This window comes from Lolium perenne, chromosome 2, assembly GCF_019359855.2.
Source record: "Lolium perenne isolate Kyuss_39 chromosome 2, Kyuss_2.0, whole genome shotgun sequence".
In the NCBI taxonomy this organism is placed as follows: Eukaryota; Viridiplantae; Streptophyta; class Magnoliopsida; order Poales; family Poaceae; genus Lolium; species Lolium perenne.
In genome coordinates, this window is record NC_067245.2 from 246,916,391 (window position 1) to 246,943,655 (window position 27,265).

Consider the following 27,265-nt stretch of genomic DNA (forward strand, 5'->3'; position numbering starts at 1 on the left):
ATGACAATACCTACATGTTTTGCTCACACTTTATAATGTTTTTATGCATTTTCCGGGACTAACCTATTAACAAGATGCCGAAGCGCCAGTTCCTGTTTTCTGCTGTTTTTGGTTTCAGAAATCCTACACAGGAAATATTCTCGGAATTGGACGAAACAAAAGCCAAACCTTCTATTTTACTGAGACGGACCCAGGGAGCCAGAGAAGTGCCGGAGGGGGGCCCACACCACCTGGAGGCGCGACCAAGAGGGGGGGGGGGCGCCCAGCTATGGGGTGGGCCCCTCGGGACCCCTCCGACGCCGCCCTTTCGCCTATATAATCCTCCAGATGCTAAAACCCTAAAGAATCCGACGATATTCCACGAAGAGTTCCGTAGCCGCCGCCATCGCGAGGACAAGTTTCGGGGGACAGAATCTCTGTTCCGGCACGCCGCCGGGACGGGGAATTGCCCCCAGGAGGCTTCTCCATCGACGCCACCGCCTCCATCATGCTCCGTGAGTAGTTCCCCCATGGACTACGGGTTCTAGCAGTAGCTAGTTGGTACTCTCTCTCCCATGTACTTCAATACAATGATCTCATGAGCTGCCTTACATGATTGAGATCCATCTGATGTAATCGGTGTTGTGTTTGTTGGGATCCGATGAATTGTTACATTATGATCAGTCTATCTATATAAGTTTGTGAAGTTATTGTTGCTGCAATCTTGTTGTGTTTAATGCTTGTCACTAGTGCACGAGTGGCATGATCTTAGATTTAAGCTCTATAATTATTGCTTAGATTGTATCTACAAGTTGTTTGCACATGTCTATGTCCGGAACCCGAGGCCCCAGAGTGACATCAACTGGGATAACTGGAGGGGAAGACTTAGATATGAGGATCACATGTTTTCACCAAGTGTTAATGCTTTGCTCCGGTGCTCTATTAAAAGGAGTACCTTAATTACCAGTAGATTCCCTTGAGGCCCGGCTGCGATCGATTGGTAGGACAAAAGATGTTATGCAAGTTTCTCATTGCGAGCACGTATGACTATATATGGAAAACATGCCTACATGATTAATAAACTTGATGTTCTGTCTTAATGCTATTTCAATCCTATCAATTGCCCAACTGTAATTTGTTCACCCAACACTTGTCACTTGTCACTTGTTATTGGAGAGTTACCACTAGTGTAGATAGCTGGGAACCCCGGTCCATCTTTCATCATCAAATACTCACTTGGTCCTATATGCCATTAGAAGTAGTATCAACTATTTTCTGGTGCCATTGTCTCTGTGTTACTGCTACTGCTGTTGTGTTACTGTTACTATTGCTCTCATATTACTGCTGCTTTCACATCACCCCTGTTACTAGTGCTTTTCCAGGTGCAGCTGAATTGACAACTCAGTTGTTAAGGCTTATAAGTATTCTTTGTCTCCCCTTGTGTCGAATCAATAAATTTGGGTTTTACTTCCCTCGAAGACTGTTGCGATCCCCTATACTTGTGGGTTATCAGAAGGTCACTCCAACATCCAGAACACATACTTCATGATAACACAAAGATGGTTCTTAAATTTTCCAATATTGGTGCCAAACATCCAATATGAACCTCTTTCAAACATGGAGAAAATAAGAATGTCATCGATGGGCTCAATAACAAACTTATCAAGATACTACAATGAGGAACTCATATTTTGCATGAACGAGGCAGAAGTATTGGTCAGACCAAAGGACATGAAGGTATACTTAGACGAGTTACCATGAGTCTAAGCATCATCAGGATAGTCCTTGGAACTGAGTTTGATTTGATGATAGCCCAAACTCAAATCAAATATGGGGAAGATAGCATATCCATAAGGGAGATACTTTCTGACTTCAACACGAACAAAACTAGACATCCCTTTATGAAGGAGCAAAGTTGGATAGAACTTTTGTCTTTCAACTCTCCAAGTTGTTGATTAAGCTCAACCAACTAGTCCAGGGTTATCCAGCACGGTTCTTGGAGAAGTAGTAGTTCAACGAACCATCATACTCATTAACTCGACAACACGGTCATGTGACAACATGGCGATACTTCTAGAAAGACATCCAGAATATCACGAACCACCGATATATCACTGAATTCAAGAGGGGATCTTACTTTAAAAAGCAATATGATATGGTCTTGAGATCTTCGGCATAAACCTAACTCTTTGACCGAAGATGTGCCAGAACAAGTGGACTTGGCCGCACGATCAAACTTCGCTTAGTAATTGGCGAACCAATCCTGCTAAGAATGACACAAATGTCCCTTGATTTCGAAGCAATAAGAATTGCTAAGAATCTTAGATGTCCACATCAATACGCACACCCCAACATTCCCAAGCACGGACAACTCGGAGGAAGGGTGATTATAGATATGTAAGAGAATCCCTTCATTAATAAGGCCATGAGACTTAGCACGACCTATAGATATAAAATAGTGTAATACTCTAAGGTAGAACAGAACAGATGGTACATAAACCTCACATTCTGCGGATTACAATACTTTGACCGAGTCCTATAAATGGACGAGGTACTGGAGTTTGTTTCTCCTGACATATCGGAGTGGAATGTCTTGGAAGACCAGAAATGTAACATGCACTAGAAAATTCCAATGCACAATTACCACTTGGCTGCTAACTAGCAGACAAAGGTCGGAAAGGAACTAAGAGAGGGAACATGACCAAGATCAGAAATCCTGAGATGTAGATGCACAAGATAACACTCTTGCAAAACTCATGCTGAAAAGGGAGGTGTGACAGAGTCACAGACATAAATATGAGACTCTCAAAGAGCACTCTTGTCATGATCCATTTGATTCGCTGAAAGAATCTTTGCGATAGCTAGTGGAAGGGAAAGATCTTTATTGCCACAGTTCAACATGACAATAACCACAAGCTTGAAAGCTAGATTGATTTGAATTTAGCCATCCGATGTAATGTTTGAACATTAACACCAGTGTTCAATGGCATGGATCTTGGGTTAAAGGCCAGCTTCATGTACTAAGTTTCGTATACAGTATCTTGCACAATCGGGGACCTTCGGTTCAAGTCCAAGGGTTAAAACCCGAGAAAGGAATAACTACTTTTTACCAAGTGACACAAAGGACACTACTATGTAGTAATCACGGTGTAGCATCTAGAAGCAATGCATAGCTTCCAAACTACCCAAGCAAATAAAAAGGAGGCACACAAGGTGAAAGGAAACCTCGATGCCTAGAACAGAATGATGTGGAACCCACAAAATAGAGAGATCATGATGGAAATGAATCTCTTTGTTGAAACAAAACAAGGAGGATGCAAAGAACACACACGACTCTAATTATGATGGAACGATAGCTAGCTCTCTATTGAAGCAAGAGAAAGAAAGAAAACTCGAAACACACGCACACAGATTCTCTAGAGTCGTGCAAACTTAACAATATGTCAACTGGTTAAGAAACGACATGCCTTTGAGGCACCTAAGTTTGAAAGACAAAAAGAGATAGAAAAACTTTCAAATCAACACAAGGTAAGGCACCTTAGAATTAGAACGATACCAGATAAGGAGTAAAAAGAAGCCTAATTAGATTTTCGCAAATACTTTTAGCTTTCAAATATTTTTCACAAACACTAGACTCAACATCGACCAGTAGAAAGGGTTTTCCTACAGGCAGTCCTGCTCTGGTAACAAAACCTGTGGCACCCCCGGGATCGGGTTAGACAAATACCAGATCCTCGTCTGACATAAGCCTAACCTAGAGCTCGAGAGACTACAGTGAGAGAATCGGTAACACCACAGTGACTCTACGACTCAAAGAAGTAATACAAGCTCATAACAGAGCAAAGAACCAAAGTATTACAATCAGAGGTCACTGACCTGACATACATCAATCAACGGAAGCGAAGTTATGCTATTATACATAACAAGGTAGCAAAATGCCTTAGAGGCCAGGAGCATAACGGCGACGTCCCAACCCATAGATTCCTGGCTGCCACCTGGGAACCCCAAGCTACTCGTCGATGTCGACCTAGTAACCACCATCTGTCGGAGCAACTTCGTCTGAAACAAAAGCATGCAAAGCTGAGTACAGGGACTCAGCAAGACTTAGTACAACCTTTTAGCAAAGCGGGTATGCGGGCTTTCTGTAGAGCTTCTTTTGCGTAAAGCCAATTTTCCTTTGTAAGACAAGAGAGAGGAGAAGTTCGACTACTCAGAACCTTTAAAAGGGGTAAGGGAATGATATCTCTATCTCTAATGATCATCATATTGTATCCACCAATCTTCATCATCTCGAACCACTATCCTCGGATCACCCCCTCAACAACCCGGAGAAGGTATCCGTAAACACACATTGGTTGCCAAGTTTTACGATCAGGTTCAAGTTGTCTATGATCACAGAATCCATTCCAAAGTCGTCCGTAACCGTGGACACGACTTTTCGAAAAGATTATAACCCTGCAGGGGTGCACAACTTTACCAACACGTGCCAACCGACTCTTAATACCAAATTATTACCTCTGTTCCTTGGAAAGCCGACAGAGGGTGGTCGACCACGACCTTTACCTTGCTGTCGCCGAGACCATGAGTCACGCGCTAAGGATTGTTCTGCCGTAACGGGTCAAGTCCCGAAGTCGGTCCTTAACGACGTGAGTCGAGGTGGGTTTCCCCATGGACTCTAACCCCAGCCACCACAGCCACGCTTACCTACCTGTATGCTATGCACCTTTTCACAAACATTTTCGATGCATATGTCCAAATAACACGCAAACTATGTGACTCATGGAATCTACTAGGCAAGTTAGTGAGTCGAGAGGGTACCATAATAGGGCCTCGCGTGGTTGTATGCTCAGACTTGGTTCAAGAGGCGAGAACTCGGTTCCTAGGGTCGGCAGAAACGAAACAACCCACCACATCCCAATGTGGCCTCTCGTCTGAGCCTTTAATCATGTTTAACAACCAACATCTCTATATACTTACCACGTCAACCTGTCATGCTAGTTTCATTTCATTGTATGGCTCCAGTCCGAAGACCGGAGTAAATAGCGTACCAACTAAGCATGGCTAAGCATAAAGATATAAAGGCTCTAGCGATGCACATATGCCAAACCTAGTTATGCTAGGAGCAGTGGATCAGGGTATTTGAGGCTACAAGGGTGGAACATGCAATAGATAGGGTAACTCTACCTATCGATAAAAGACATTTGAATCGTATGCGATATGTAGGAACCAGAGTAAAAGCATTTAGAAATCATATATGAACCAGGCTAGGGCTTGCCTTTGTCCCTGACAAACCAATGTGGATCTTCGATGCATGCTTGACTTGTTCGTCGGTGGACAATTATTGATCTACGGTGTTGTCGATCTTCATCGTCTCGGACTCGTGCGCTATCGATCGTGAAGAAGCAAATACTATAAAGAGGGAAATAACAATCAACACATGCCATCGATGCAATGCGCATACAAAGATGATGATATGACATGTTAAAGTTATTGAAACTAACCCTAATACATCATTGTCAAATTAAATGGAATTTCGAATGCACAAAACATTGCATTTCGATGACTTCCATAGTGGTATTTCGTTATTCTAACAAAATTGTTAATTGAAGTTGTTTAACTATGCATGACGATATCATAAGTAGATAGGTTTCATTTTTATGATCATTTTGACATATTATACTCCTTTTTCTGAATTAAATTGAAATAGATACAGATTTTACAAGTTTTATCCATTTTTTGGAATTTCTGGAAATTATGAAAATCCTGACAAAGGGTCCCACCTGTCAGGGGTTTTTGTTTTACAGAAAATGTAAAACAAAAAAAAGAAAACGGGCTGACAGCCGGTCCCACCGGAGTCAACCGCCGGTGGTTGACCACGGCAGGCCGGCGGCAGTGGCGAGCCTCGCCGGTGTTCCAGGCCACCCCTAGACGCGCGAGCGGGCTCGTTAGCCGTTCCTCGCCGAGGCGAACCACATGGAGGCGGCGCCGCTTCCCAGACGTCACCGGAGCGATGGGGACGACAACGTCCGGTGGCGGCGGACGCAGGCGAGCGGCGTAGAGAGGGACCAGAGGGAGAGAAAGGGCATGGATGGGCTCGTTCGAGTCGGCAGCTCACCGTGGTGCTGTAGGACTGGTCGGCGACGGCGGCGGAGGTCGGTCGGCGGCGATTGGGGACCGGCCGGAGTCGGGGAAGAAGCGGTGGCGCGGGCATCTGCTGGCGTCTTGGTCCGATTCCCTTCTCGGGGAGGACGAGGAAGGTGAGGCGGAGCAGGTGGTGGCAGCGGTTGGGAGCGGGGAGGCTCAGAGCGGCGGCGACGGCGACGGCGAGCTGGCCATGGGATAGGGTTTGCTCGAGCCTGCGCGCGCAGAGAGAGAGAGAGGAAGAGAGGGCCAGGGGGAGAAGGAGGGAGGTGCCGTGGCGGTCTTATGCCCTGGAGGAGCATCGGTGGCGGCGGGCATCTCCTCGCCGGGATCGACGAACGGAGCACTGCCAGGCAGCTCTCTGCCTGTGTGAAGGAAGAAGACAGGGCCATCTTGCCCAAAACCCCCTAGCATTTTGGGAAATCTCTGAAAGATTTAAAATAGGGTTTGAATCAATTAGATTTTGGCATTTTGCAACCTTTTGGAGATCCAAATTAACTCAAAACTTCAGGGAAAAAATATTTAACGGCCTTCGTAATGTATTTGAGGTTCCACAATTTTGGTTTTCATGATTTGAAACCATTTGGAAGAATTTCAAACAGAGAAAGGTTTGCATACATTAGGGTTTCCACTTTATTTATTTGCAAAATTTTCTTAATGCATTATGTATGATGCTCATGATGCACAAACAACTCCTAAATAGGGTTTAGAAAAACAGGGATGTTACACGCGCCGGCGATGCTAGAGGTGGAGGAGCCCAGTCCTGTGGCTGTGGCGGAGGTGGAGGCGCCCAGGGCTATGGCGGAGGTGGACGCTCCCAGGGCTGTGGCGGAGGTGGAGGAGCCCAGGGCTATGGCGGAGGTTGAGGAGCCTAGGGCTGAGGTGGGGGCCCCCACGGGTTGTATGGCGGAGGTGGAGGCGGAGGTTGTGGCGTGGCCGAGTCCTGTAGCGCCAGTCGTAGGGCTTCATCCTCCGACAGGCCCAGTGGCATGATGCTGGTGGCGTACCGGGGCAGCGGCGGCTGCACAGGTCGGTCGTTCTCGGATACGAGGATGTCGAGCCTCGCGATCTCGTCGTCCGTCATGTTGTCCGGGTACTCAAACTTGTGGCCATCCGCCATGGCCAGCTGCCATTCCTGGAAGACGACCGCAACATAGTCGTCGCTGTCATCCTTGACCTCCTCGTTGTGGAACGCTAGCGCCTCGATGTAGTCATCGTCATCATACTGCGCAGGCGTCGGCACCTGCTGTCTTCGACGATGAGGCGCCAGTGGACGGTCGAAGGGAAAGTCCTTGTCACCCATGAAGCCCGCCCTCCTCCTCCGACCCCTCTCGGACACGAGATACGTGTGCCAGCTGTCGGAGTTGATGGCGTAGGCGGGATCGGCGCGGAGGTCCGGCGGCAGGTACCACCTCCTTCGCCGGATCTCGGCGCTCCTATCTGGCTCGCGCGCAGGCACGTGAGGGACGGGCACCCGGTTGTAGCTGAGCCGCTAGCCGTCAGGCATGTGCACGTCCCCCCAGGCGTTGCACGACGTACAGTTCCGGTGCATCAGCCTCCCCACGCTGACGGCAGCGGCACCATGTTCGCCCGCTCCTCCTTCTTGGTATCGCTGCCGGACGCCTCAAAGTTGTTCTTCTACTTCCCCATGGTGGTAGTGGGAGTGGAGGTGTGGGTGATGGAGGAACGATGCCGGTGAACTTTTAAGGCCGGCCGCGCGCGGGAAACGATGCCATTGAAGGCGGCGCAGAAGCCCAGCCGCCGCCCGCCAGTGCGCGCGCAGAAGAGGCACCCGCGACATTGATGGCGAAGGCTGCGGCGCAGACGCCGAAGCGCTGATCGCGGAAGCGATGGCCGCGGAAGCGATGCCCTTGATACAGGCTCGCTGCCAGGCGGGCCAGGTGAGATGCGAGCGATCACTTGATACGTCCGCGCAGCGTCCGCCGCGACGCATTCCAGGCGCAAATATGCGCCGGGTTTGCGTTGCCGCGGCGGTCCGGTCACGATGCGTAGCCCCGCTGGAGGTGGTATGAGACACATTTTCGTCCCGAGCGAACGCAAACGGTCGCTCAACGTCTGTTTACGTCGCCCCGTTGGAGATGCCCTTAGTCTAGACAAGTCCAATAAGAGGCCGCCCCCCGCGATCCATTTTTTTGTTTCTTCTTGTGGCAGAATTCCACCTCTCATGTTTGCACCAAGTATGATTGCACACAACTTTTTAAGCACGACTACAATGATTTTATACTTGGTTACACAAGGACTATCATTTCTAGTATAAATTGCGCGAGGACTAGAAAGTGAATCCACTTGAAGTCTTGAACCCAAGTGTTGAGTCCATGCATCCAACTATCCACTCCCAAAGTGACGTAGCTCAAAGCATCTCTAACAGAACAAGTAAAATGACTTACAATCCCAAAAGTTTGATGAACACCCAAAAAAAGAGCAAAAACAGAGACTCCCTAAAAAGCGCCCAATCCTTCAAAGGAAATTGGAGGGTGAAGAAACACCTAGTCATGATGATATATGAGCTTCAATGATGAGTATTGGTTTTGCGTCCAAGATATATCTTCGCGGTGCCATATCATAAGACGTATATATGGTGGCCTAGGCCACCGACCTCCTTTTTGTAAAGAGTTGATGTTATTTGAATCTTAATGAGTTGTTTTTATTTGTCTTACATGTCCTTATGGGAATTGGCTCAATGTTTGTTTTTTCTTGTTTGATCCTTGCAAAGTTGAGTCCATAGTACCATATCCACTCTTAATAGTGTCTATCCTAAGCCATTCACTCATCTCTAAAACCTTCTATCTATGCACAAGCTCATTTTCAAAAATTCATATAGCAAATCTTGTTGCCAAAGTCCACAATCTTTTTTTAGAATTAAAAAAACAAACTTGTTTATCCCAAAAAACCTTTATTTTTACAAAAGGAAAACAACCCCATTTTTTTAAAAAAAGAGGGAGGTGGCTAGCCGACCCGGGCCTCTAGAGGCCGGTAGTACCGCCGACACCGGACCGGTACCTCCACCCACCTTGGGCAGGTAGTACCACCGGGGCCTGGCCGGTACTACCGCCGGCCTCGGGCCATTAAAACTTACACGGGGTGCCTCGGGGTCGAGCTCGGATCTTCCTCCCAGCGCCCCCAACTCGCACGCACGCACACACCACCCAACCCTGCCGCCCATTCCGGCCACCACCGCTGACCGCATGCCCTCCGACCACCCTCCTGTCAGATCGGCACCGTGGGGGTCTTCCCCATCCCCACCTCCTCCATGGACTCCGGTATTGGCCCCCTTTCCCCACGTATTTTTGTCGAATTTTGAGTTTTTACGTATATGGTTCTAGGTGCTATGTGCTCAGATTTTTGGCTAAATCTTGCAATGGGGCTACTATCACTTGTTGATCTATGTCCACACTAGTTTGTAGTACCCTTAACCTATAATTTTTGGCCAAATTTTTTATCATCCTCATGAACTTTATTCTGGGTCAAGAATTTTTTTGCTTTTCAAATAAATGAGCTTGTGCGCTTATCCCATATGTCCCTCTACGCTGCTCTATTAATTCACAGGTGCTAGTGGATCGGGTTCGGCAAGACCGCGCGAGAGAAGAGGGGTTTCGTCAGTTGAGGACGAGTTTGTTGAAAACGATGAAGTGTTGCCCCGTGCCACTACTACTCGTGGTGTTTCTATGGCGAATAAGAAGAAGGGGAAGAAGACTATTGTGTCCTATGCCAAGATGCGCCTTCATGAGTACCCGACTCTTCGCTCCACTAACCCCTATGAGGGGCCACGGGCTACTTGAGTCCGCAATCGTCACTTCTACACCGAAGTTCAAGAGAGAATATTCAATGAAGTCTATCCTCCCAAGGTAAAAGTGGTTGATCAATGGTATATCAACATTGGCCATATGGAGAAGGAGGCATACTTTCATGAAGCACTTGGGATTTTCCAGGAGTTTGGTTTGCTTCTAATTATGACTCTCCAGTGCAACTATGATGCCTATCTTGTGACTCAGTTTTATGCCACGGTCTATTTTCATGATGATAAAGCTCGGTCCATTACTTGGATGACTCGTGATGAGGTACTCACTACCACTTGGAGCAACTTTGGACGCATTCTGGGTTATCCCATTCCGGAAAATTGTGAGGAGGAAAATAGTGGTTGGAGGTTTCAAGGAGACAATAATGTAAGCACCAAGGATGTACTTGAGCCGCTCTATGTGCTTGGTAAATGCAAGCTTGGGTTCACTCCCGGTCTTCAACCCGTCTATGATATCATGCTTCGCATCTACCGTGAGACTCTTGCCGTCAAAGTAGGTAACGTTGATGAGATTCACTCATTTGTCATTGACTTGATGCTTCAGACACACCTCCGGATGGGCAATGATGTACAGATGGATGTCATGGATTGCTTGTGGAACCAGATTTATCTGCATATGGTGGAAAAGAGGTCTCCTTCATTTGCTCCCTATATCATGAAGCTCGTTTGTGAAGTGTGGCGTCAGAAATTTGATGGTGCAAGGCTTGAACCGTTTTCACTCCTTACCGACCATCCTAGCAAGAAGCTCCTTATCAAAGATCATGGGCTCCCAGCTCCTGCCACAACCACATTAGCACCTACAGCAGGTCCTACAGCACCTACAGCAGGTCCTACAAGTCTTCCAGCTCCTGAGATCGATGGATTTACTGTTCATATGGGACTTGGGACAAATCCCAACTCCATATATGACCCTATGCTCGAGCCATCTTGGTACAACAAGCTCAAGATCAAGGTGAATAAGACCTCCTGTCTCCAACTGGATATCCAGGAGCATATGTATGACTCCTATGTGGCCGAGAAGAAAGCTCGGCGCCGCCAGAAGAGCATCATGAGCAAGCTTGGTTTGGAAGTGCCTCCTCCGGGATCTGAAGAGAATATCATTCCAAAGCCCCAGTGGATCTCTTCTCACAGCCAGTGGTCTGATGGTGAAGCCGGAACCTCCTACAGTGTCTACTCTTCTCACTACGACGATGTCGAGGACCTCCCTTGAGTCTCTCGGGACGCTAGCATCGCTCTTCAACCTTTTTGGCGTCTTGATGTCAAAGGGGGAGAAGAGTTATATTAGGTTGGTATGGGATTCACATGGGAAGTCACAAGCTTGTGATTTCTTTGACTCTTTATGCTTGCGACTTATGGCTTTTAGTATTTTTGAACTATCTCATTATGTTTTATGGACCTTATCTATGTGTGTGAGACATAGGCTACCTATTTATGTGTGATACATTTGCTATCTATCTAGCCATCTATGGTAAAGACTAAGTGGACTACTTGTGGTATGATCTCTAAACTCAACACTTGTCTTTACTCACATATGTTTTGCCTCCAATCAAGTGCAAGTGATGAATTTGATTGTTTACCCCTTGCACTTTGCATTTATTGGTTAGTCTATAAAATGTTAGAGAATATTAATCCTAGATGATGTGCTCCTTGTTCAAATGCAATGTTAATTGGATGCACATGTCTAGGGGGAGCTTATATTTATTTTATAAATCATGCTTCATACTCAATTCTTATGCAAATCTTAGGTTGTCATCAAGAAACCAAAAAGGGGGAGATTGAAAGAACATATCTCCTTAAGTAAGTGGTTTTGGTGTTGATGACAATGGTTATACTCGACTAATTATTTTGTATAAGAATTGAAGGTTGTAATAATGATCATACTGCCCAAAAGTTGAAGAGCTTGAAGTTGGTAGGGAAATGAAATGATCTTCACATATGGGCTTGGATGGAAGAAAGAAAAGAAGAAAGAAAAGAAAGAGAGAAGGACATGGAGAGGAGGGGACAACAGCCAAAGGTACCACCGGCCACGGTCGGTACCACCGCCCTGCCCACGGCTGGAGCCTCCACGCACGGTACCGCTCGCGGTACCGCTAAGGGAGAAACCCTTGCAATAACTATCCAGGGACTTGGGCGTGCTCGCCGGTACCCAGACCGGTACCGAGGCCGGAGGTTCCGCCCGGCCCGGCCGGAGGTTCCGCCCGGCCCGGCCAGAGGTACCGCTCGCCCTCGGCTGGAGCCTCCGGTCTCCTCCCCCGCCTGCGGCTCCTCCTCCTCTACGCCACGTCGACCACGGCTGGTAGTACCGGCCCAACCTGGCCGGTACTACCGGTCACATGCCCTCCAACGGCAGGATCGCCCTTCACGGGGGTATAAAAGACCCCTTCTTCTCCAATGGTCTTGACCAACGAATTTGCAAATCTGAGACCACCATTGCTGAGCTCAAAACGCCTAGATCTCTCTACTCCTCCACTCAAACTCCACCATACTTGAGGATTTGGTAGAGATGACCTAGATCTACTCTTACACCAAAGGAATTTGTATTTCATCAACATTCTTAGTGGATCTTTGTGAGGTGACCTCGAAGCTACTCTTCATGTAAAGCTTCGTGGTTACATCTTGGGAGCCTCCAATTTGGTTGTGGATGTGTGCCCCAAGCTTTGTGTAAAGGTGCCGCTTGCGACCTCAAGGCAACCGCTTAGTGGAGCGTGGGCTAGGCCTTTGTGGTGTTGCTCACCGGATAACTGGGTGAGCCTTCGTGGCATTGGTTGGTCTTCGTGGCACCACACCCCTCCAAACATAGACGCACTTCCCTTTACAAGGAAGGAACTACGGGAATTATATCGTCGTCTCACCGTGTGCTCCACCTCGGTTACCTCTATCCTCTCACCGCCTTTACTACTTGTATCTTGTATTGTTGCTTGTATCTTGTCATATAGGTGAATTCACATAGTTGCATATCTAGAGAATTTACCTTTGTGTCAAGCCTAAATTGAAAAAGAATTAAAATTTGAGATTACACCTATTCACCCCCTCTAGGTGTCATATGATCCTTTCAGCAACAATATGCACTTGCAGTCCCAACGAGTTGGTGCACACAGAGTTGTTGTCATCAATAGATTCTGAAAAGCTCTCTACGAGATGTAGTATGGCAGCACCGCTATCCGGTGTCCAAGTCATCTCATCACCATCTACAAGGTTGATGGTATTACAGTGATCCTCTCATGAATAGTGAATCCACTGCTTCCATCATGTTCTTCACGCATGAGAAACATCATCTCATCTAGTGCGGTAATTCTTCCATCAATGTCATTGTCATTGCCATTTTATTTCTTAACTTGCTTTCTTTTTTGTCCTTCTTCCCTTGTTCACATTTCCACTTGATGTGGCCCTTCTCATGGCAGTGATGGCACACAAAATCAGCATATTTGCCTTTTGATTTACTTCTAGTTCTTCCTTCTCCCTTAACCGGACATCTACTGTTGCTTCTCCCTGTGACTGAGTAACCAACACCTCTGAGTGTGAGGAAGAGTTGTCTTTATCAACAATTTTTCTAGACTCTTTATTTAGTACCTTGGTCTTCAGAAGGTTCAAAGTGACAACGTCATTAGCAGCTGAATTGCATATATTGACCTTAAAGGTCTCTCAAGTGTTCGGTACTGAGCCAAGTAGCAGCAAGGCTCTCACTTCATCTTCAAATGTGATTCCCATTGAAGATTGCTGATTAATGATGCCCTGAAATTCATTCACATGATCTGCAATGTGAGTGCCATCCTTGTACCTCAAACACATAAATTTCTTCATCAATAACATCTTGTTGGTACCTTCTTTGCGAGCATACAACTCTTTCGATTTCTTTCATAACGTGTGTGCATGTGCAATGATATGGTTCAAAACATTGTCAAAGACCCATTGTCAATGAACCCACAAGCTTGTTGATGAAGTACATCCCACTGATCATGCTTCATGTCCTTGGGCATTTCAGTGGAGAACAGTGGCTTCCAGTTTTCCTTTACATCTAGTAAATCCTTCATCTTGTTCTTCCAAGCTTGATAATTTGTACCATTCAATGATAGAATTATGTTGGTATCCACTTCAATCTTTCACACAAGCAAATGCACTCAGCCCAAAAAAGTTGCTTTGAAACTTGAGTAAAAACTGAACCTCGACTCTAATACCACTTTGTTGGGGCACAAGCACACCCGAGAGGATGATAGACGACCTCACATCCCCACTAAGCTTGTGGGAAATATGTAAACTTTGAGGATAGCTTAAACCAATATATATGCAGCGGATAAACAAACGCAAGCACACACACAAGTGCACAAGGATTTACATGAAAAACCTCCTCAACATGAGGAGAGAAAACACACGTGTGGACCGATCAGTCCACGTAAGTTTCACTATGAGCAACATGCGTGCAGAGTCTTATCTAGAACATATAAAGATTACAACACAACTTGTTTCCCACAGGAAACAACAACAATAGCCACAAGAGGCAAGCTAAAACAAAACAGAGATATCATAGCTTATGTCCCCTTCGGTAACCAATAAACTGCTCTTAAACTGCAGATCCACACATATGATTTCCAACATACTGACTAAAAATCAGCTCAATCTGACACAATTTGCCTGCCCAAACTGTTCGTCTCCCAAAACTAATATGTGCTGGAAGTGCATGAGTGCAAACTGGCTTAACCCATCTCAAATTTGATTCTCCACTGACCCAAATCTCAAGCCAGCTAACCAGATCGAAGTATTCAAAGTAAGCAACAAGCTCACCAAGTTTGGAGCCGATCCAAGAATATTTGAACCTCCAAACGCCGTCTTGAAGATAGACCGGTCATATCTCAAAAATCTAGGGGCAGATATCAGCTCATCTTGTTCCTCTCACTTGGTTGTGGTGTTCTGGTGTGTTATATATCTCACTCTCACATAGCAACAACCACGTTCTGGCTTTCTCTTTCTCTCTCACACGCACAACCACCATGGGTGGCTAGGGTTTTCTCCTTTATACGTCCCAAGCAGGTAGCATAGCCATTGGATGCGAACCTCGATCAACGGTTGATACGTGTTAGATTTTCTGGGCTGATGTTGGGATGCCAACACACCTCCATGTGGAGGGACATGGTCCAACACCAAATTGGGTTGAACGAGTGGTCGAATAGGTGGTGGTGCAGTCTAGTATGCTACATGGTCGGAGAACATGGAGCAATATTCAGACACTAGTGGAGTTGTGGCCTTCAACAAAGCAGAAAAAGAAGAGAACTCACTAGCAACTTACAATGAATTAGAAACCATACATCATTTGTTTTGTGACTGTAACCCATATAGATAAGTGTGGGGGGTGGTGAAATGTGCTAGGGTTTGATGGTTCTACCTACTAGGATTCAGGATGTTAGTGGCTGGATTGAAAAAAAATCAGGCAAAGTTAAGAATCTCATTGTTGTGGGGTTGTTGTTGTGGTGTGCTCGAATTGGAAGACCATGAACACGACATTCTTCGATCATGTTTACTCGTGTGATCCAAATATTGTGATATATTAGGTTTCTCTCATTGAATTAATAGGCGTGCTGATATGCATAAAACAAACGTGTTGCAGGAACATCGCAACATGGCTTAGCTGTTGTCAAAGTTTTCCTCAGAGTTCTTCAGTAGAAGATCAGGATGAGCACATGTGATCAGATCATCATTAGAATCGATGCAGGCTGAAAAGAGAAAAAAAAGCAACCTAGAGTTGGTTAGTTGTGAAAGGAAACGTGCACACCACTTGATTTGTAATCTTATGGTAGTAGTGGCTGGTGCCCAGGCTAGTTGATGTAAGTTTTGTTTCTAGGTTGGTTGGTGACTTGGCGTTGAGTAGCCACGACTGGTTCTGGTAGTCGCTTTGGGGTTGGTTTTGTTCAATAATATTCTCTGGATCTCTTCGGTTTCATATGAATTTGGCCCCTTAATTCAAAAAGATCTGGAGAGGTAAATTTGTTACTTATGTTGGACGCAATCCCATCTTGCGGAGCATCCATGACGAGGGTGTTTGGTTGGAGGTGGTGGGAGAAAATGGCAGGGTATGCGGTGGCAAGAGTTTCAGGCAGGAGCCATCTATCTAGCTAGAACAAAAGAAAGTAGTGCTGCAGAGCATATCATTATTTTCCTGAACATGTCTAGGTGCTTGTTAGCGGTTTACGGAGGGACTTCATGGCAAGTCCTGAATGTACAAGTTTGCATAGCAAAATTTCAGAATAAGCCAAATGTTTTGCGCGTGCCATTTATAACGCCTAGACCATAGTTTTTGGGTGTGCAAACTTTATCCCACGCCATGAGGCATTGAGCACTAGAGCGCGACTCCTGGTTAGACCTAAAAAAAGTTGGTATGTGTTTAATTTTTGGATGATATAGTAATAAGAGGGAGCAGGAAAGACGACATATAGTAATTCTGAAGATTGTCAAGGTCTCTAGGAAAGCAGAGTGTGTCTACCACCTTTGAAGTGCGGGCCATCTGGGTAGATAGCTCTTGATCCAGTCACTGGAAGGTTTAAAGGCTGAGACTGGGAGTTTGAAAGGGGAGAGATGTAGGTCGAGATAATTTTGCAGAAAGAAAGTGACATCGGTTACCATAGTGTTTGTTCCACATTCAGTATGATGAATGTTGTTTCTATGAAGTTGATAGCTTTGTTTTTGGTTGAAAGGTTTTTCTGAGGCTTGGCGTGCTTTTATTAATAACTTTGTTTTTGGTGGGAGTGTTGCCATTAAGATCAATGATGACATTGATAAATACTTCCAGACCAAAAAAGGGTTGAGGCAAAGTGATCCGTTATCTCCAATGTTATTTAACATTGTGGCGGATATGCTTGCAATTATAATAGAGCGCGCTAAGATCGATGGTCAAATTGAAGGTGTAGTCCCCCACTTAGTTGATGGCGGCTTATCCATCCTTTAGTACGCTGATGACACAATTCTATTTATGGATCATGACTTGGAAAAGGCACGAAACCTGAAATTAATTCTTTCAGCATTCGAGTAGTTGTCCGGGCTTAAGATTAATTTCCATAAGAGTGAATTGTTTTGTTTCGTTGAGGCCGTCGATGTGGCCAACTCATATGCTGAATTATTTGGCTGTGCGATTGGTTCTTTTCCAATTAGCTACCTGGGAATTCCGATACACTATCGGAGACTCACTTTGGCTGAATGGAAAATTGTTGAAGAAAGACTTCAAAAACGTCTTACTAGTTGGAAAGGAAAGTTACTATCCCTTGGTGGAAGACTAGTTCTCATTAATTCGGTACTCACAAATATGGTACTGTATATGATTTCTTTCTTCCAGTTACCAAAAGGAGTCTTGCATAGATTGGATTATTTCCGATCAAGATTCTTTTGGCAAGGGGATAGTGAGAAGAAAAAAATACCGGTTAGCTAAATGGAGTGTTGTATGTCGTCCAAAAGATCAAGGTGGACTTGGTGTTCACGATCTTGAAGTTAAGAAAGGGCTTTGCTCGGTAAATGGCTAGCCAGGTTGTTAACGGAGGATGGGGTATGGCAACAACTTTTGCGGAAAAAGTATGTTGGCTCAAAGGCGATCTCTCAGGTCCTTTGGAAACCAGGAGATTCACATTTTTGGGCCGGCATCATGGCAACTAAGAAGCACTTTTTCCCATTTGGTTCTTTCTCCATCAAGAATGGGGTAGAGATACGGTTCTGGGAGGATCGCTGGTTGGGAACCATGAACAGTATCCAGCCTTGTACAGTATTGTTCGTCACAAAGGGGATACCTTACAAAAGGTGATGGAATCTTCTCTCCCCTCTATGACGTTCAGGCGTGATCTTGTCGGTCCTCGACTAGATTCCTGGAATGAACTACTTCAGCGGTTAGGTTCTATGACGGATGTATTCCGTTGGAGTCTCACCAAAAATGGCATATTTTCGGTTAGCTCCATGTACAAAGCATTGTGCCTATCAGCACAACCGATTTTAAATAATAAACACATCTGGAAGATGAAGATACCTTTCAAAACAAAGGTCTTTGCATGGTATCTTCGTCGAGGTGTGATTCTTACTAAAGATAACCTTGTAAAGCGCAACTGGCATGGTTGTACGAAATGTGTGTTCTTTCACGAGGAGGAGACAATAAAACACCTTTTCTTCAACTGTCGTGTTGCTCGATCTATATGGTCAATCATTCAGATAGGTTCTACCTTATACCCTCCCCGTAGCATTGCAAACATTTTTGGCAATTGGCTTAATGGTGTGGATTCTAGGTACAAAACGATTATCAGAGTGGGAGAGGTTGCGGTTGCATGGTCGATTTGGCTATGTAGAAATGACAAGGTTTTTAATGACAAAAATTCTTCTCTTATGCAGGTCATTTACCGGTGTACGGCTTTGCTCCGTTCATGGTCACCACTTCAACTTTTGGAGGATCGCGACCTCTTTATGGAGGTGTCTACACGATTGGAGAACACGGCCACGGAGTTTATTTCCCAACATGGGTGGCTGCATAGTTGGAGGATTGAAGCCAACGGAGTGTCATAGTAGTTGGCTTTTTTCTTTTTTGTATCACTTTTTGATGGATCCTAGACTCTTGATCGGCTGTGTGCATCCTGATTATGCAGAGGCTGGGTGTAATACTTAAAACTATTTGAGTAATAAAGCCTCCCTTATCGAAAAAATGAAGTTGATAGCTAGCCCAGTTGCAGCCACAAAAACGTCAAGAATGGAGGGCAGAGGTTCGGCGGCCTCGAGAGAGGCACGAGTTAGGATGACCGTGTCATCGACGTGCTGGAGCACGTCTGGCGACAGGATGGGTGCACAACGAGTTGATTTGAGAATGCGGCGATGATCGCTGCAGGACGTCGGCCACCATGATGAACAAACAGGGACTACCAAACTGTGTCGATCATACCACCACATTATGGGTTTTTGCTCCAAATTAGTAGTAGTACCTCTGTCCATAGTGTTCAGATACATCAAAATTTAGGTAAATCTAAGACATCTATTTATAATCGAGGGAGTACAACTTTTCATTGATCCTCGTTAAGCCATGTCACCCTTGAGACTGCAGGTCTAGTTCGCAAACTTGCAACAAAACTAGTCCTGGTTCAGAAAGAGAAGAACCCTGCAAAACTAGACTCTGCCGTCAAATCCATCAAAAAGACCTGTCCACATCCCTTTCACCGGCGGTAACTGCGCCACGAACGCTTGCCATGGAGGGTAGCCGACGCCGCTGCCCCGGACGCGCCCGTCCAACCTCAGCGACAAGTACCTGCGTACAAGATCAGAATAGCAAGAAACAGCAATTCCATCACGATAATTCAGCAATCCCGATGGTCCAAGAGCGTGAGCTAGATGTTCAGACAAGTTAGAGGAACTACTACTCACACAGGGGAATCAGGTGTCACATTGGCCATCTTCTTCTGCTCATCCAACCATCTGCAACACGTAAAGGACCAATCAGCCTAACACAATTCGCCATTGTTACCTTGTCCTTCCTGTGCGAGCAAGTGCGTAATTTAGCTCAGCTTGAGCTGCTTCAGAGTGACATACTTGGCCCATTCGGCGGTAAGAACCGGCGTGAGCTGCCAGAGCCTCCTGCTCTTCTTCCTGATCTCCGCATCGTCCTCCTGCTCTATGTCGTCGCTATCGTCGAACTCCAGCGCCGGCGTGTTCCCGTCCGTCGGGAAGGGCAGCACCAGCACGCCCCTCTCCATGAGGTCCTTGAGGAACGGCTTGCTCCGCCGGAACGACTCGGCGATGAACTCGGCGGGGCCAGCGACGATGACGAGCCGCGCGCTGCCCCTCAGCTCGCTCACCGCCACCGGCACGACCCTGTCGCCGACGCGCATCTTCAGCCTGGACAGGTTCTCCTCCCGCGTCAGCCTGGCCACCTGCGCGTCGCTGGCCTTACGGTCGCGCGAGTAGAGGAACGCGAAGACGGACACCGCCGCGACATCGATGCCCAGGCCCTTGAGCGTCTCCGCGGCGCCCGCCGCCCTCGCGGGGTTCCCCAGCGCCGGGATCAGCTGCGTCAGCGCGATGAGGCTACCCAGCCCCGCGCTGGCCATGAACGCCAGGTAGAAGAACATCCGCAGAGACCGGAACGGGGATAGCACCTCGCTCCGTATCTTGGCGATGGAGCTGCTGCTGCTGCCGCTGCAAGAATCGGACGAGGCGACTCCGCCGGATGAACAACGAGTCTCCGGAGCCCAGAGCCCATCGGTTGTCAAGCAGAAAGAAGATGAAGAAGACGGGCGGCTACCTTACCTCGTTGCCCGGACCGGCGGGAGGGGACCGCTTGTCTGCGGCGGAGCATCGGGCGGCGCCGCGGCGTGCTCTGCTGCTGCTGCTGCAGGATAAGCGGAAGGAGGCCGACGGCTTCTGAGAAATCGGCGTCAGTAAGACGAGAGGGGCGGAGAGGGAGGCGGTGGGCGGCGAGGGGATCGGCCGCACCGCCATCGTCTTGCAATCTGCAGGTTTGCTCAGCTGCCTGCACAGACCGGAGCCTCTCATCGCTGCGACGGAGGGTAGGATTCCCTTTGTTTTTCCTCTGCTTTTTTGTGGCGGCAATCGCAACAGCAAGGGAGGCCCTCTGGCTTGGCCTTGTACCATCAATCACTCTGCCGTACAAGACACCAGCTCCGCTTACGTTTTGCCTGGCTTTCTGAATGCCAAGTTGCTATGCATTCTCCTCTCCAAAAAAGAAGTAAGTTAAAGTGTATTCTGGTAGCAATATACAGATGAATTCAAAATGATTTGTGTTATTTATGCTCCAGAGGCAGCGCAAGTATCCAAATGATATTGCAAAAACTGCAGCAATGGTTACACTCCCCATGCTCCCGACAACCCGAAAGCTGATGAATTGATCTGAAGCTGAACATGATCCAAATATGTGGTGCTATATTTGAGTTCCTGAGACAGAAAGCTTATCCCAGTGAATTGGCAACAACAGGGCTTCAACAAAGATTATGGTTACACTCTATCAAAATCTGAAAACTACTGACCAAAAAAAAAAATCTGAAAACTAATGCTGTTATCTGTATGCAGATCTCCGGCACACAAGCCGAACAAACCCCACACAGTTTCATGTTATTTGAGTTCTTGAGACAGGAAAAATTATCCAAATAAAATTGAAATGGGCAGTCCTATAGAAATAATATGGTTACAATGTCTCAAAGGGGCGAGCTTGACACAGTAAGCTGCATGGAAATTTCAAGCACACAAGCTGATTTCCGCTGTGATGCCGGAGTTGTGGAGACTACGCCGTATTGTAAGAAAACTTCAGCTTCTTTAACTGCTCCTCCAGCAATGGGTGACACTTCTCGAACGACAATGTTCTCAGGGAGACCGGTAAGCCCTTAATATGTTCATATACACCTAGGAGCCAAAACACCACCTCCAAGCTGCTATGCATTCTCTCTCCAAAAAAGAAAGTTTCAGTGTATTCTGGTAGCAATATACAGATGAATTCAAAATGCTTAGTGTTATTTATGCTCCAGAGGCAGAACAAATATCCAAATGATATTGCAAAAACTGCAGCAATGGTTACACTCCCAAGGACAAGAAAGCTGGTGAATTGATCTGAAGCTAAACGAATTCCAGATATTTGGTGTTATATTTGAGTTCCTGAGACTGAAAGCTCATCCTGATGAATTCACAACAACAGGGCTTCAACAAAGATTCTGGTTACGCTGATACACACTGACAAAATCCGAAAGCTAATGCAGTTATCCATATGCAGATTTCTAGTACTACACAAGCTGAACACACTCCACACATTTGGTGTCATTTGAGTTCCTGAGACAGGACAAATTATATATATAGAAATAATATGGTTACAATGTCTCAAAGATGCAAGCTTAACTTAGTAAGCTGCAAGTAAATTTCAGGCACACAAACTGATTTCCGCTCTGATAGCGGAGTTTTGGAGACTAGGCTGTATTGTAGGAAAACTTGAGCTTCTTTAACTGCTCCTCCAGCAATGGGTGACACTTCTCGAACGACAATGTTCTCAGGGAGACCGGCAAGCCCTTATGTGGCAGCGACTGAATCTTCGGACAGTTGAATATCCGTAGGAATTGGAGATAGGACAGAGTGTGCAACTCTTCAGGGAGTGCAAGCAGATTTCCACAGTCCTGAAACAACAGCTCCTGCAATGACGGAAAACACTGACACAACTTGTTGCGCGGATCATGAACAACCACGGAGTCAGTGGACTGGTACAGGACAAGGGTTTTAAGAGTAGGTACTGAACTTCTCATCATCAGGCTAAGAAGAGAGGTGGTACTTATGGTTACGCACTCTAGCTTTTGCAATCCCTGGCCTTCACAGATGTCGAGAAACATCGAGGGATCAAGGTCTGTCAATCTAGGACAGTTCACAATATGCAAATTGATAAGTGATGAAAGGCAGTGCAACCCACCCAAGGATTGCAGGCTACTGCAGTTATCGATATACATCCCTTGGAGTGATTGCAGCTGAGAAACTATTTCTGCTGGGAGGGATAGTAAATTAGGACATTTACTTAAAGACAAGTTTAAGAGTGAAGGCAGATTATGCAAGCAGGACGGAAGTGATGCATCAACATAGCCGCATGACCTCATAAGCAACTCCTTCGTAGATGGTGGCAGTGTCAATCTCCTTGTGGGTGGAAGCTCTGGACAATTTTGTATCTCCAATATGTGAAGAGAAGCAAAGCCCCCGAATCTATCCACAGGGAGCAATCCTAGTTTTGAGCAGTTCATAACAATTATTTCATTGATTCCCTGCAAGCTCTGTGGTTGTAGACACTCATCGAGATTCCTCAAGTTTATGCATCGTATGATGTGCAACCTCCTAAGGGAAGAAGGGATGCTGGTAACTTCAGTTAGGAAAGGGCAGTTCGAGAGACTGAGTTCGCTCAAGCAGCAAAGAGTACCAGCTTGTAACCAAGATGGTATTTGGATGCCACTGTAGTACTTCAATTTCAAACTGGCAAGGTTGGAATGAGGCTCAAGTGATTCAATAATCATGCTTGCTTTTGACCGCTCCGCCTCACTAAATTCTGCATCACCAACATGACTGGAAGACCATTCCATAATCAACCGGTGTAGGTGTGCTTTTGTGTTCATCTTGGCTTTTAAAGCGTCATCCTTCACAATATTCTCAAGATTCGTAACATGTAAGATTTCAGTCAGCTGTGTCATGTCCTTCAGTTCTGCGATTCTGTGCCCTTGTCCTATCGGAATTTCAAATACTGAAGAGCTCTCAAGTGATGTCAAATTGCTGATATTGCTCATCAGCGAAGTAATCGGTTCATTCGTGTAACATTTCCTCAGATTGGCTAATCTAGTCAAGCCCTTGGGATGGTTCTTCAGAGGGACGTTCAGTACATTCAGAATTTGTAGACTGCTTAGTTGGCAAATGGAGTCAGGCAACCATTGGATCTTTGTGTAAGAGACATCCAAATACCGGAGAAGTTTTAAATTGCCAATATTCCTAGGGAGCTCTTTGATCACACAACCCCGAAGCACCAGCAAGCGGATATTACTGAGTTTACCAAACAAGTTATCTAGTGAATAGCTCAAATCTTGCCCAAACATACCGAAGATCAAAAGCGACCGCAGCTTTGTGTATCTACCCAGTTCAACAAACTTGCCCAGTTCAAGATGCTTGGTGCACACTGACAGATGGCGGACCGTGGGAGGAACTTTTGGAAGGCATTTCTCATCAGTCAGACAAAAACACTCATCTACAGAGAGTGACTGTGCTAGATCAGACATCAGGTCATGCATGACATAGCATAAGTCACTGAACATGTGTTGCTGAAAAAAGGACCTGACTAGCAATTCTTTCAAGCATTTGTTCCCAAAGTCCTCTTGAGGTGTGATGAAGCCTTCTGCAACCCACATGTCAATCAGAGTCTCCTTGCTGAAGATATAGCCTTTCGGAAATATTGCACAGAACGTGAAGCATCGCTTGAGGTGTGCCGGGAGGAACTGGTAACTCAGTCGGAGAGCCGGGAGAATGCCCCCTGCACCTTGCTCAAGCTCCCACAACCCATTTTCCATGACTACGCTCCAATGCTTTGCGCTCATGTCAGAGCTCAGTGCCACACCGACAGTCTTGGCAGCAAGAGGGGAGCCCTTGAGCTTATGGGCAATCCTCTTCCCAATGGCCACCAATTCAGGATGACCTGCAGGGTCCTCATCACCAAATGCATACTGCTCGAATAGCTCCCAGTAAGCCTCCTCTGGTAATCCATCCAGACATACCAGCTCCGACGCTCCGGCCGCATCAGCAACCTTGCAAGATCGACTGGTCACCAAAATGGCACTTCCAGGATGCCCATACTTCAGAGGCGCAAGGAGCGTCTGAAACTCTGCACTGTCCTCACACCAGGCATTATCAAGGACAAGAAGGAACCTCTTGGACCTGACCAAATCTCTGACAACCACCTGAAGTGAGTCCAAATTGACAAGACCAGGTTGGGCCGCCGCCCCCTTGCTCGCCGACTCTATGATCTCTTTCGTCGCCAGCGTCACGTCCAGCGATTCCGGCAGGCAAACCCACATCCTCAGGTCGAAGTGGTCCTGCACCCTCTGGTCATTGTACACAACCTGCGCCAGAGTAGTCTTCCCCACGCCGCCCATGCCCAGAATCGCCAGCACGGCCACGCCGTCACGGCTCTTCCGTCGCTTCGCGTTGCCGCAGTCGTCACCGCCTGAACTATCTGCACGGACTGGGTTCAGAAGTAGACGCACCACATCCTCGCGCTCCCGGTCTCTGCCAAGGACCACGGGCCTCCCGATGAACGAGCTTGTCTCCCGGAGCGTGCGTCGCGCCGCCTCCTTGCCGCCGGGCGCGTCCAGCGCGGCGATGGCCCGCTCCAGGTCGGTGGACGCGTACTCGAGACGCGACCTGACGCCTCTGGCCCTATCCGCCGCGCCGGTGACCAATCCACGCAGGAAGCTGCGCACGGCAGGGAAGAGCCTCTGGCTTGACTGCTTCTCGCTCGTGGCGAGCTCCTCCGCGAGGTCCTCGGCGTCGTAGGCGGCGTCCTTGAGCTGGGTGAGCAGATCGGCGATGCCTGGGCTGGTGAACCGCCACTGCTCCCCTCGCTCAACCAGCGCGTGCACGCGGGACAGCGTAGAGCGCAGTCTGTCTACGTCCTCGCCGAGGCCGGCGTGGGCGCCCCATGCGTCGGCGGTGGCCGACAAGCCCGTAGTCAGGAGCCAATCCATGGTGGTGGAGATTGACCGAGTAAAGAAGTGGCCAGGCAAAAGAGGGGGGGATGGAAGGGGAAAACCGAGGGCTGAGGGCCTATTTACCAAAGCTCTCAACTGAACTGAACATCATGTCATGTAAAAAAAACTCTCAACTGAACATTTATCCGACTTTACCTACCAGCGGAACACGACGATTCTCCGGTGCATGAGAGTTCCGTGCATGTTTTAGACGTTCATGCCACGATGTTTCATCAAGTTTTATTGAGTTTTTATGAATTACTGTGCTCACTCTGGTTCATATTAGCTGATTCAGTTTTGTTTAGATACAGATATATCTAGTCAACAAACACGTTTAATATATCTGGATTCACCTTCTAGTCCTCGAGCAATTTATACCGGAAACGAGAGTCCTTGTGTAACTAAGTAGAAAATCATTGTAGTCGTGCTTAAAAAGTTGTGTGCAATCATAGTTGGTGCAAACATGAGAGGTGAAATTGTGCCATAAGAAAAAAGAAAAAAAATTGATTGCTCGGGGCGGCCTCTTATTGGAGTTGTCTAGACTAAGATGAAGGACAAAAATCTCCTCCTTGTTGCCACAAGGGGTCGCTAGTGGGCAAATCCAGCCTGATGGCAGCACTGGGTCTTCTTTTGGCGTTGCGTCCATCGTGGCTAGACTATTGTCTTTGCCAGAGGAGTCTGAGAGATTAATCATTTAGTGTTTCCTCACCGTTGTTGATGGATGCCAACATCGTGTGGATACATCTACATCACGTCGGTCGGAGAACGGTGTGTTGGGAAAGCATACTGGCACGCGGTGGGGCGTAGAGGTGTGGTTGCCGGTGGTGCAAGGGTGTATCGATCCTCTAGGGATGTTCAGACGCGGTGATACACTCACACCCGAAAACCATGGATTTCATTGGATGTGTGTTGTGGCCTCCTCTCACTCTTGGTGATGCAGCTATGAGGGCATCTCCAACCCGGCGACTCAAACGGACGCGCTGGGCCGTCCGTTTTGGGCCGTTTGGGTGGCCGAACGGACACCCGGACAGCGCCCCGCGTCCGCGTGTCCGTTTGGGTCGCACGCTGCGCCCAACGCGCGGACGCACCGCATATGTAATTAAAATAACAAAAATAAAAATAAAAAAGGAAAACAGCCAAAAAAAACATTAAACTAGTGGTTAATTAAACTTAGCCCTATTTTGGGCAATTTTTACACAAAAGAAAGCCCTATATGGGCTTTAAACTAAAAAAAAAAACCCTACACAGGGTTTGCGAGCACGGTGGCCGCCGGCAGTACTACCCCCAGTAGTACTCGTCATCGTCGGCGTCGATGACGACGACGCCCCCCGGCGGCGACGCGTTGTTCCGGCTCGACACGCCGGAGGGCACCGGGGACTCCGGCCAGGGCTCCCACTGCGCCCTTTCCCAGGCGGATCGCGGGTTCGGCGGGCTCGCCGGCTGCGCAGCCGTGCCTGCGCGCGGATCGCTGCCGGAGCTGCTCCTCCGCTGTGCGCGTGGCTGGCGCTCCTCCTCCACCAGGGCGCGCGGCCCGACGCTCCTCCTCCCGGAGCGCCGCACGACGCGTAGCCTCCTCACGATGGCGCGCCAGCTCCAGAAGGCCCACGCCTCCGCCTCGGGCGTCCTCCCGGGCCTTCCTGGCCGCCTCCTCCAGCGCGGAGGTGCGCAGCGCCTCGGCGAGGTGCGGCCATTTGGCCGGCTCGTCGAGGTCCCGTTTGCTCGCGGGACGCCGCGAGCGCCGCTGCAGCTCCGGGTAGTTCTCCTCCTCCTGGGGCTGCGGCTGGGGCTGGGGCGCGGGCTCGTTGATGTAGAGGCCGCCGGGGCGGCGGCCAGCCCGCCTAGCGGTGTGGTGGCTGCGCGCGCGAGGCCACGCCGTCGCGGATGTGAAGCATGTGCGCCGGCGCGCATCGTGCTCCACCTCGAACCACAAGTCCCGATTGGGACTTGCGTCACCGCACGCGGGGTCCTGCCGGGAGGTCCGCCGGCACTGAGCGCGGCGCCTCCGGGATCTCGGCGTAGCGGGCGCGGCGGAGCCGGGATGGGCGGCACCGGAACCCGATCGGGCTCAGGTGCCGGCCGTGGGGAGGTGCACGAGGTGCACGTCCCCCCACGGCATTGG

The 27,265-nt window shown here is 47.9% G+C and overlaps 2 protein-coding genes across 3 annotated transcripts; both read right to left on the bottom strand.

The window, feature by feature from the left end:
* Positions 1-18,818: 18,818 nt before the first annotated feature.
* LOC127335506 (protein LOW PSII ACCUMULATION 1, chloroplastic) lies at positions 18,819-20,512 on the bottom strand. 2 transcript variants are annotated; one of them, XM_051362175.2, is made up of 4 exons: positions 20,184-20,512; positions 19,472-20,077; positions 19,307-19,357; positions 18,819-19,190 (listed from the first exon to the last, which is right to left on the bottom strand). In XM_051362175.2, the coding sequence occupies exons 1-4, from the start codon at positions 20,432-20,434 to the stop codon at positions 19,052-19,054; spliced, it is 1,047 nt and encodes a 348-aa protein (XP_051218135.1). In that variant the 5' UTR covers positions 20,435-20,512; the 3' UTR covers positions 18,819-19,051. The 2 variants fall into 2 exon arrangements, with proteins under 2 accessions (XP_051218135.1, XP_051218136.1); XM_051362176.2 differs by having other exon boundaries at positions 20,189-20,511.
* Positions 20,513-21,590: 1,078 nt separating this feature from the next.
* On the bottom strand, positions 21,591-25,207 carry LOC127335505 (putative disease resistance protein RGA3). Its single transcript, XM_051362174.2, has one exon. The coding sequence runs from the start codon at positions 25,141-25,143 to the stop codon at positions 21,853-21,855; it is 3,291 nt and encodes a 1,096-aa protein (XP_051218134.2). The 5' UTR covers positions 25,144-25,207; the 3' UTR covers positions 21,591-21,852.
* Between the last annotated feature and the right edge of the window lie 2,058 nt (positions 25,208-27,265).